Here is an 11,530-nt window from a genome sequence, read left to right on the forward strand (position 1 = left end):
GGAAAACTGGTGACAGCGTGTTTCAGCAATAAAAGGTGATTGTACAATATAGTAGCTCAAGAGGATTATTTTTTTGTTGTCTGGTTTATATCAGATAAAATTCCAAGAATAAAATACAATAGAGTCTCTAGTTTTAATTTGGCAAACATCCTTGACTACCTTTTTACTACAAAAGGTAGTCAAGTATATGACTACCTTTTGTTCCGTGATAAAATGACAATACATCCGGCTGTTTTCTCAATCCAACTTTAACAAATCAATATCTGACTAAAATTTTCTTTCAGATCTGAAAGGGTTGTTATTATTGGCGCAGATTTTGTGAAGATATTGAGAAAGAAACGCTGACACGGGTGCATTTTTCGATATGAAACGCTGCATTTATCCACTGTCTTCTCCATCTTTCTGCGTGAAGGTTCAGTCCTGATGTGACATCGTTGTCTGATGTCTATAGCGGAGCTAAAGCTTTGTGCGGGCGGACCACGCCCCGGCCACGGCGTGCGGCGTTGTCTAACGAACTGGGTTAGCTCACTGCTGCCACTGCTGCTTACTTCAAGGTGTTGCGCCGAATAATGTACCCCTGCAATAAAAAGCACATCCACCTGGAGGATGTCATTGATTTACCTAATAGTAATTTTATTAACAGTATTTGTCATGGAAAAGTAAAGTATTTTTAATTAAAATAAATAAAAAATAACACATATATCGTGGGGCATGTTGTCAACTTAGCGTATACAACCTTTTCTTTTTCTTTGGAAAAATTATTTAATGTCACTGATATTGTCTACCAGAACCAGTCATCAGTTCCATTAACAAGATATTTTTTTAATTGAAAAAGGGGAATAAAAACTGCCTTCAAACCATTGAACTTCAAATAACTGGGGGTGCGTTTTTCGACATAACACCGTGCGTCCAGTTAGGTTTACAAGCCCTGCGAAGATGGCGACTTCAGGGAGGAGTGCATTATTATCCTCCACATCAGCTGGATCTAAGAGCACACTGGAGAGCTCCAACCCAGAGGAGGAGGACGGGCAGAACCTATGGTGGGCGATGCGAAATTAAAACTGTTTCAGTGCGCACAGGTTTTGAAGTTTCACGGCGTAGAGTCACAGTGTTGGGATAAGGATGGTTTGACAGCTAGTCTGCTAGCGATGCTAACTAGCATCAGCACCAGACTCAGTGGTGACACAGCGGCACCAGCTCGCGCTAGCCTCTCGCTGCTGCCAGTCATTGTTTATGTATGAGTGAACAAACAAGCCTCGTTCGGTTGCGTCTTTAACGGCCCCGCTCTGTCTGCAGGTCCACCATCCTGAGTGAAGTGTCCACCCATTCAAGATCAAAGCTACCGTCTGGGAAAAATGTCCTGGTCATGGGTGGGTATCTGTCTGCAGTCTCCTGGCTAGCCAATGGGCATCGCTAGCTCGGATAGCCCTGTAGCTGCTGATCACCTCATCCTGTTCCCTTGACTTATACCTGCTTTGTAGCTAAGCTAGCTTGCCTCTGGTGATGGGGCTTTTGTGTCAAAGCTTTGTGGCTGGAGAGACGGAGACAGGTGTATTTTCCCGACACAGTCGTTCATCATCACATTATGAGAGAAACCCTGCAAGTCATTCTAGCTCCCAGTGATGCTAGTCGCTGCTAGGCAACGATAATTCTACGAAATGGGTGAATAAAAAAAATGACGTGCAAAATACACAGAGGCTGTTTGGTGTTTTTAGTTTGATTGAAGCAGAAAGGGTGCCTCCCAGACCTCGCTAATGTCCGCACACATTAACACCCAGCACACACACATCCGCCTGAGATAATCCGCTGCATGCTATCCATTACAGCTAATCAGCCACTTGGTTACCTATGTATGGAGTGCTGTGTGTGTGAGGCCATTTGCTTGTTATGCTGTCCATGACAACATCAGCAAGCTCAGCTGTAATACACCGTGTCCCCCCTGTTGGTATAGATTAATATGACACACAGCAAGAATGGGTGCAGAGCTGACCTTATAAACACGTTGTATGAAACAATGCTATGGATGGTGGTTCCATGCAGACATTCACAGCTGTTTCAACGAAGTAGGGTGATGTTTAAGCTTATTTGAAAACTTCCTCCACTTAGTTCTAATTATGAAATTTGAAAATCAGTGTCTATCAATTTCACCAAATTGTCAAATCCCCATGAACTATACACATATAAAATATTCATTCTAGACCAGGGATCTCAAACTCAATTTACCCGGGGGCCGCTGGAGGCAGAGTCTGGGCCACATAAAGGAAAAACATTTAAAAAACATTTTAAGAATATCCTCAAATGTCATCAACGTTTAATTATTTCTCCAGTACATGAACTGCAGGCTTTGGCTTTGACAAAGACATAATGAGGGTGTGACAAAATTTAGGGTGCCCTCACACTGCAGCCTGAAGTGACCCAATTCCGATTTTTTTGTTAAATCGGATTTTTTTTTTTTTGCCGGGCCATTCACACTGCCACACATATGCGACCTGTATGTGTTCTGCAGTCGGAACGGGCAAACGACCTGAAAGTGTTCCGCATGCGCAGTAGAGGGCGCAATAGCGTCAGCGTTCTTAGTGTTCTGCCAACCGCCATAAAAAGAAGTGCTCAGTGTTTGCGGAAGTAAACATGGAGGCTAACGGTGGAACTTAGCTTACATATTTGAAGTTGCTGTCCGACCGGAGCAGCATATTAACAACTTAATCCTCGTTATAGTCCATCATAGTTGTTTTTCTTCCCACTTGCGCGTATCAGGACGCAGAATTTGTTGAGTATCAGTGACATTCAGTTCGGATGAATGCGGCCTGGACTTTAGGTCGCATTTGAGTCAAATACGTATCTGATATGGGTCGCATTCGAAAAGAATCCGACCTGTGCTGGTCAGACTGTCATGAAAAGATCAGATACAGGTCGTATTATGTCAAATAAGTAGTCGGAATTGGGTCACTTCAGTGTGAACGCACCCTAAGTTTACTCCACTTGGCGTCGCTCTTGTTCTACGTTTCACAGAAGTCTTTAGCCAGCTAGCAACGTATGGAAAACTCTCGACGCGTGACGTCACTGCCGCTTCTACTTGTCACAACCATATGTCTATGGTCACAACAGCGCGGCGGTTGACGAACAGCCCGGTAGCAGTCGCCTTTCTCTGCGTTTGATCGTGGCATTTGTTAATGGTAGAAAGTACCGGAATGGCGACTGCATAAAAAGCCAACTGGTACCGGACTGGTCCATCATCAGCCGCTCTATTGTTACAAGCATAGTGAGCATGAAGTCAGTGTAGCTTAGCTTAGCCTAGCACCGAATGTCAGCCATGACGAGAAACTGCGGGCAGGACTTCCTTCAGATGTCCGCTCACCCTGTGGGCCGCACTAATATTATACTTTCATATCACGTTGGGGGCCACAAGAGAATGAGACCTCTGTTCTAGACAAAGCAACCCTTGCTTTTGGTACCCTAATACATAGCTGTAACTTCAAAAAGTAATGTCTTTATATATTTCATAAACAAAACTAAGGACATTAGTTGAATTCTACACTACACGTGGATATAAAAATACTCTTTCTGGTCATCTGAATACTATGAAACGTTAGTTTAATAGACACTTTAAAGTTGTAGCACCCCTCTCTAACAATTAACTGGGAGTACTTGACAGCGCACTACAGTACGTGAATAAAAGGATGCAGATTAAAAGTTCTTCATCCTTACCAGCTGCAAAATGTTGGTTGAGGTCAGTCACTTTTTAACTTGACCACTATTCAATCTTAAAGCTTTTTTTTTTTAAATAAATAAAAAAAAAAACATTGAAATGTAAATTTGAATCAAATGGTGTGATTGATTGTCCGTATGGGATCCATGTTATTCACCTATTTCCTGTATTTAGGTGAGGTGGGCTCGGGGAAGACCACCTTGGTTGCAAAGTTACAAGGTATTGAGGAGTACATGAAAGGGCGTGGCCTGGAATATCTCTACTTCAGCGTTCACGATGATGACATTGATGGTAACCAGACTGCAGATTCTCTTTTTTTTTATTTATTTTTTTAATCTCCATCACACCAATAGTACCGCGTATCAAGGCAAGATTTTAAATATTGACCTAGTTTGTGTGTTTGTTTAGATTACACTCGATGCAACGCGTGGGTCTTGGACGGAGACCTCTACCACAAAGGCCTGCAGGGAGTAGCCGTCCCAGTGGGCTCCATCGAAGACACTTTGCTGCTGATAACAGTTGACATGTCACGGCCATGGAACGCCCTGGACTCTCTTCAGAAGTGGGCTGCCGTTGCTAGGGAACACATCGACAAACTCCGAGTCGCTCCAGAAAAGCTGCGGGAGCTGGAACACAAAAGTGAGTCAACTGGGGGGAGTGAAGGGAGCGGTCTTTACAGAAGCACGTCTTATTTGAAGTTTTATCTAAAGAATGTTTCAGAATGTGCCTGTGTTTCAAATGTTGACCTTACTTTGTTTTTTGTTTTTTTTAATGGTTTTTAGTCGTAAAACAGTTTCAGGAGTACACAGAGCCGGGCAGCGGAGAGGACGGCACGCCACAGAGGAGGAGTGACGAGGAGGAAGGCGTGCTGCTGCCGTTGGGGGACAACACACTCACGCACAACCTAGGGATACCGGTGGTGGTGGTTTGCACAAAGGTACAAACTTTCCAAAGTGTGTCTTTACGTACGGTTTTGGTCAGAAGGTGCTGCATTGGAACTCTTCTATTTTTTTTTAGGGTGGAGTGCTATCATCAATAAAGTTAATAGGTTTTTAAAAGAAGTAAAGGGTGCACTTTGAATTTATTATGAATTGTTTTTATTCCACACACTTTCAGAATAATACATGCAGGCTTTCATGTAATGTGGTTGCTTTTTGGATGTAGGTTTCAATGAACCATCTAGCTGTTGTTTTGAGGTGCAATTGAAGAGTTTTTGGGGTAAATTTCCCAAATAGTTACTTTTTTTTGTTCTTTAAATAAACATTTTGTTCAGAAGGCACGTAGCTTTATCATGTAGGAGCACAGTATGCTCTTAGTCTTGATGCTTTTCTATAATTGGTGACACTGATGTTCCAGCAGCTTTCTTAGTTTGTTCCCGAGAAAACTTGGCATTTATGTCCTTTAAATTTTGAGGGTTATCGTTTTGGTCACACATTTGCAACTGAGAAACATTTGGGTTTTTAAAGAGACATAGCAGGCTGCCATTAACCTCCAGCTGTGGCCAACAGCTGAGTTTTTGAAAACCAGTCAATTTAAGTGTAGAAAGTTCTAATGAGACTGGTCAAACGTTTAGCCAAAACTATGGCAGAGTCTGCACTCATTATTCCGACCTTTTTATGGATTAGCATAAATTCCCAATGAATTCAAACTGCGGACTCAGATCAATTTTTTTTTTCATAAAAATCAGTAAAGTTGTTTTTCATTCAAGACTCCAATGAGTGTAAGTAATCTTATCTACGAAACGACTTTTATATGAAACTTTTACTTTAAGGTACACTGTGGATAAACGCTGATTTATTGCATGTGTTGGCAAACCTTCAAACTGATTTCTGCTACCTGCTCATCTGTCCTCAGTGCGATGCTATCAGCACACTGGAGAAGGAGCACGACTACAGAGACGAACACTTGGACTTCATCCAGTCCCACATCAGACATTTCTGTCTGCAGTGTATCCTTGAACTAACACAATGCTGCACCCTTGATGCTGCAGCAGAATATACAGCGCTAGCACTGCTACATTGCAACACATACTTTCTGATCATTCAGCAGTTTACCCATGAAGTAACTTTTTTTTTTTCTTTTCGTTGATATGATAGTAAAAAAAACCTGTGCCCTTCTGTGTACAAGGATTTGGCTATGAACAGATCATCTGTCACTGCTTCTGATAATTTGTTCTTCTGTTTTGCTTTATCTTGTCATGGTTTTTTTGTTGTTTCTTTTTTTAAGAAAAAAGCTTTCAATGGTTGTTTGAAAAATGTCCAGGATTTGTATTCCTTTCTGAGTGGATTTCGATGAGCCAAAGTTCGAATCGGTCCATCTGAAAGTCTGTTTTCTTTTTCTTTTCTTTTTTTTTTTTTTAAAGATGTTTGTCACCATGGTTTTCAGGCCCCTGTTAGGCTGTAATTGCTTTGTTCAGAATAGCCTTGACAGTGCGCTCAGATGGCGCCTCTTTGCTTTACACGTCAGTGAAGGAGATGAAAAACCTGGACATCCTTTACAAGTATCTTGTTCACAGACTCTACGGCTTTCCCTTCCACTGCCCGGCTCAGGTGGTGGAGAGAGACGCCGTTTTCATGTAAGCTCGTACGGTTCCTCTCCCGGAGGACGACAGGATCTCCTTTTGGTTTGGTTTGTAACACTCACCCCCCCCCCCCCCATCTGTCTTCTGCCAGTCCGTCAGGTTGGGATAACGAGAAAAAGATCGCTATACTTCATGAGAACTTCCAGACGCTGAAATCAGACGACAGCTACGAGGACGTAGTAGTCAAACCGCCAGTTAGAAAGGTACAAACTCACAAAAGAGCATCATGGCTTTTGTCACACATTTTTACAGCCAATAGACTGTAAACAACCTAATGGGGCAGTTGCCTTGTGAAAGTACTGATATCTGACCAACGCAAAAGTAACACAAAATTACAAAACAGGAAGAAAATAATCTCTTTTCAACACTTTTACAGATCAAAATCCGAGGAGAGTGGTGTTTATTTACATTTAGCTCTACTGACACGATACTTTGTAGAGCGCCTTGGACCGTAATTACAGCTGCGAGTCTTGGAACGCTTCACCAGCTTTGCACTTCTAAAGGCTAACGTATTTGCCAGTTCTCAGAAAAGTTGCTCAAGATTCGATGGAGAGCATCTGTGAAGATCTTTATTTGAAGTTTTGCCGCGGGTTTTTAATTAGATTTAGGACTAGATTTTGACTGGGGCCAATCTAACATAAAAAAAACAGACTGAACAGATTTCACAGCTCTCGCTGTCCGTTCAGAGGATGACCCTGCACCTCGCTTTCCAGACCAGACATTTTGCGGAAACCACGTTATCTTGGAAGTGTTTACCCCGGAGGCTACAAGCAAGGACTTCTTGGGGATTTCTTCTACCAGTGCCTTTTCTTTTTGCTGCTTCTCCATAAAAAAAAGCCACATTTGCGAATTACCCAACGAATTGCTTCCATGTCAACAGATCTTCCCACTTGAGTTGTGGATCTCTGCAGCTACTCCAGAGCTACCACGGCTACTTTGGCTGTTTTTGTTTTGTTTGATGCTCTCCTTTCTCAGCCTGTGAGTTTATGTTTATGTCGACGTCCGTGTCCTGGGTGTGCAGATGTGTTGCTCTTTTTTTTAAATGGTGGCATGTCCAAGGCTTGGAACTTGTTTTCTAACCCTGCTTTAAATTTTGCCACAGTTTTTCCCCTGACGTCGCATCTCAGTGATGCTTGTTCATTAATCTTCTCTAACAAAAAAAAAAAAAAAAAGCCTATGAAGCCTTCACAGAACAGCTGTCATTATGCTCACACTGTATTTAAGAAAACGTCTCATGACAATCAGTTCGCATTAAATCGCACAAAAACTCAATGCATCTGACTTTTGGCAATCGTAAGGTGCACCCAGATCTAATAAGCTGCAGGCTGTAATGTTTTTCCCTTTTTTTTCTCTAGATTGTCCATGAAAAAGAGATTCAAGCAGAAGATGACCAAGTGTTTCTGGTAAAGCTGCAGGTCAGGAAACATTTCCACTTTGCTAAAGCGTGCTGGGGCCGCACAAAAGTTAAATCTGTCTTCATATGTTAATTAGGGGCTAATTGTTGGGACTGTGCATATTGTCCTCTGATTTGCAGACGCTGCTTGCCAAACAGCCCGCTGTAACAGCAGGGCGACCTGTGGTGAGTGGCTCTGTTATTTATTTTTTTCCCCCCCCAAAACCCTTTGGCTCCAGTAAAGGGAATCCTCCTGAGTGGCCATATGTGTGATTTTTTTGTTGTTTTGATCTATAGGACACGACTAGCAGGGCGCCCACAGGTTCCCCGAGAACAAGCAATCGCTCCGCAGCGGCCAACGTGGCCAACGCAATGCCACAGTCAGGTGTGAACTCATCTGTCTTTGTTCCTTGCTCTCTCCTTGTGTCTGCATTTTTCTCTTTTCATTTTTATTTTTTATTTTTTTTGCGCTACATAAATGTTGTCCTTAATTATTCACACCGGCAGGTCAGACAAGCGAGGGTGTGCTGGCCAATTTCTTCAACAGTCTACTGACAAAGAAAGCCGGGACAGGCGGCCCCGGGACACCAGGCGGTAACAACACTCCAGGAACCGTACGGAAGTCAGGTGAGAACACGAAGCCTCTCACTTTTCCTTGTTTTTTTTCAGTGTGACTTGTTAGACAACTGTGCTTGAGGAAAAACATTTCCATCCTTAGTCACGCCTCATCACCTCAGCTCCCATTTGTTGTCTGTTATCTGTACTTTCCCACTTGTTCTCCACTCCATTTATAATGTGTGTATGCACTAGTCAGAGGATGCTGGCCACGTTAAGGTGTGTGTGAGCAAGATATTTCTCATTTACTGCTCCTCGCCTTTTTTTTGTGTTTTTTTTCTTTGTTTTTTTTTTAATCAAACCCTCCTCCCTCTTCTGACTGTCTGTCCCAAGCGTCATAAGAGGAACATTTATATCACCTACATATTTTTTTTTTTTTGTCAAAAATGCCTTTTTTTGGCAATCAACTTATCTTACTAAAATTAATTTAAAGCAAGAAAATCACGAGCTTACAACTAAAATATTTGATTATTTTTTTGCATAGCTACATTTTTAGTTGCAAATTGGATTTTACAACAAAGCAGATCCAGTCATTTCAAATGACATCATCAGCATAAAGGCAAAAAGACATGAATGATACGCAGTCGTTGCATGTTCCCCTTTCTCGTGCCCTGCTCCTCTCTGCTTGCCAAAAATATTTTTTTCTTTCTTTTTGGAGTATTTATTTATTTATTTATTTATTTATTGTCTTGTCTGCATGTTGGAATTTATTTCTAATCCCTAACATCTGTATCAGTAAATGCACATGATTCTAACTAAGAATAAAACACAGTGAAGGAGCAACAAGCAGCACGGAATGTGCTGAAAGCCCAAATGCAGACATCGTTGACTCTGTACTACACTGCTGTTGTTGGAGACAGACGTTGATCAGAACCAGATGTCCTCTTCTGTTGCATAAATTATCTTGAAACTTCTCCCATCCACACATCAGATGGCATCAGGCTTATTTAGCTGTTTTTTTAAGGTTAGGTATTCTCCTATCCACAACTACAGAGTCTGCAAAGTCTTTCTTTTATTTTTTTTTTTACTTCTTTCTGAACAGTTTCTTGATCAGTCAAGCTTCAGCTTGACTATCATTTCTGTTTTTTACATCTTCTCATTTGGCATCAGATATATTTTAGCTGTGTGTTTGACTGCTGAGTTGTATGCAGTCAAACACAAAACGCTAATAGCAGTTGGTCTTGGTATCCTCTTAAGTTTAGGATGTGGAAGTCTACCAAACTGAAAAACTGTGTGGAAGTGTTTGTCTGCAATGGACGCATTTTTTTTTTTTTTTTTAGAGCATTTGTATGCATGTGTTAGAACGGAAAAGTTAAAGTTCAGACCTAAATCTATGTGAGAATTGCGGTTCAGACTCCCTCCGTTACATCTGATTGAGTGTAAGCTATTTTTTCCAATTTCAATTTTTAAGAAAATTTTCAGATGTGAAAAAATAAATGGATACCTCATAAGTCCAGCAAAACCGTCTGAATGCAAACGTGTGACAAAACGTGGAAAAGGGTTACAAAATACTCCACTTGCTTGGCGCTATATGGCAGATAAATCAGGCTGGAATTGATCATGTCCAGCTTCTTTGCAACACTCTGTGGCTTTTTATTGATTTCCTGTTACCGTTCTGGGATTATTCCTGTCGGTGTTGGCTGTTATTCTCAGCTGCAGCGATGCAACAGCAGCTGCTCTTTCCTTCTGCTAATGAGTTCAGACACAATGAGACCACTGGAAGCGCAGCAGCCTTCCGAGATGTTTGCATTAATCTGAGAAAAACGGCCTAATTAACAATACTGCAACTGCGGTAGTGCTTCTTCTCATCCATTCAGAATGATAATAAGACCTTTTAGGGCTAAGGAGGCAAATTAAGCCAGACTACTGCTGTCCTAGTTTCACCCACTTCTTATTTTAATCATGTGCATTTGAAACACGGCTTATCGCATTGTGGGTAAAAACTGCGTCAGTGTTCACTCCTCTACAATGTAGTAGCAATTGTTTCCTTTTTTTTTCTTTTTATTTTTTTTAAACTTCAGGTTCAAAGCTGGGACTGAGCGACGTCCAGGCAGAGCTGGACCGCATATCCAACCGGGAAACTGACTCGGACTTGTCCAATGCCAACGACACCGCCGCCACCGACGGACAGGACACATGAAGAGCAACGCACTTCACCCCCCCGCCGCCCTCCCCCCAGCTCTCCTTCTTCTATTCCCTCCTCTGCACCTCCATCCACCTCTCTTCTTCCCTCCTCCACCTTCAGCCTCCACTTCATCATAAAGAACGCGGTGAGGGCGGGATCGGGGGGGGTCGGATGGGGCGGACAGATACCGTCGTTCTCATCGCTTTCTTCTCGAAGAGAAGAACTCGCCATCTCTTCCCCCTTACGCCTTCCCTCACCCACACCTCGTTCCTGCCCCCCTCGTTTTTTTTTTTGTTTTTTTTTGTCTTCTCAGCTGTTACACCAAGGACAAGTTTGTGTCACTGTTACATGCAAGTACGTGTCCGTGGGGAAAGCCGGGGTCCAGTTGGAGTGAGAGGGTGAAAAAGGATCGACTGAAAGTGAGGATGTTTTATGCATCCAACTTACTGTGATGGTACAGTTTCCAGTATAAATGCTGAGGGCGCATGTTGATGAAACTGCACTTAGGGTAAAATAGAAGGGACGCTGTGTTTATTGTACAAAAAGCACCAGATGGGGGGGACAAAAAAAAAGAAACAAAAATGCAAATTGTCTTTTTTTTTTTTAAGATGAAGGGAAAAACATACCAGTATTTGTGTGTGTGTGTGTATTTGTGTGTGTGTGTGTGTGTGTGTGTGTGTGTGCGCGCGTGTGCGTGCTTGTATGGATGTGTGATTGCGTGAATAAAAGTATAAGAATGTGGGTAGATAGAGGATAACTAGCAAAGTTTCGACCAGAACCCGTTTCTTACGAGAGATTTTTGGGCTGTTCACTACCAAATGGGAAACGTCATTACCATTTGTCATACACTACAATTACACCAGCTGCATCTGTTACACTACCAGACTTAACTGAGAAATACAAAAAAAATAAATAAATGAACATTGATACGCAAACGCTAAGGTTTCTTGTCCTATAACTGGCCAAACGACCCGCTGGGGTGCTGCTACCAAACACATACAGCAAGAGGCGGTGCAGCAAACTGAAAGAGTGCTAAGCAGTCGGGTGGGGGTGGCTGAGCTTTACTTGTACAGAAGATAAAAGCATTTGCAAGTTTAATAGTTGCTCCTT

General features: G+C 42.2%; 1 protein-coding gene across 1 annotated transcript; it reads left to right on the plus strand.

Annotated features, from left to right (window-relative positions):
- The first annotated feature begins 893 nt into the window (after positions 1-893).
- Positions 894-10,572, plus strand: dync1li1 (dynein, cytoplasmic 1, light intermediate chain 1). Its single transcript, XM_014992447.2, has 13 exons — positions 894-1,040; positions 1,297-1,370; positions 3,881-3,997; positions 4,115-4,345; positions 4,489-4,643; positions 5,561-5,654; positions 6,146-6,281; positions 6,379-6,490; positions 7,643-7,702; positions 7,822-7,866; positions 7,978-8,065; positions 8,188-8,307; positions 10,317-10,572. Exons 1-13 carry the CDS (start codon positions 937-939, stop codon positions 10,433-10,435), a joined length of 1,455 nt encoding a protein of 484 aa, XP_014847933.1. The 5' UTR covers positions 894-936; the 3' UTR covers positions 10,436-10,572.
- Positions 10,573-11,530: the final 958 nt, after the last annotated feature.

The sequence above is a fragment of the Poecilia mexicana genome, unplaced genomic scaffold (genome assembly GCF_051168715.1).
Source record: "Poecilia mexicana isolate PSO_F unplaced genomic scaffold, ASM5116871v1 scaffold_11, whole genome shotgun sequence".
Taxonomy (NCBI): domain Eukaryota; kingdom Metazoa; phylum Chordata; class Actinopteri; order Cyprinodontiformes; family Poeciliidae; genus Poecilia; species Poecilia mexicana.

Coding starts and splice junctions, on each gene's coding strand:
- dync1li1 (XM_014992447.2), top strand. CDS start 937: ATGGCGACTTCAGGGAGGAGTGCATTATTATCCTCCACATCAGCTGGA. Junction 6,282..6,378: donor GAGAGAGACGCCGTTTTCAT/GTAAGCTCGTAC, acceptor GTCTTCTGCCAG/TCCGTCAGGTTGGGATAACG. Junction 7,703..7,821: donor TGTTTCTGGTAAAGCTGCAG/GTCAGGAAACAT, acceptor TCTGATTTGCAG/ACGCTGCTTGCCAAACAGCC.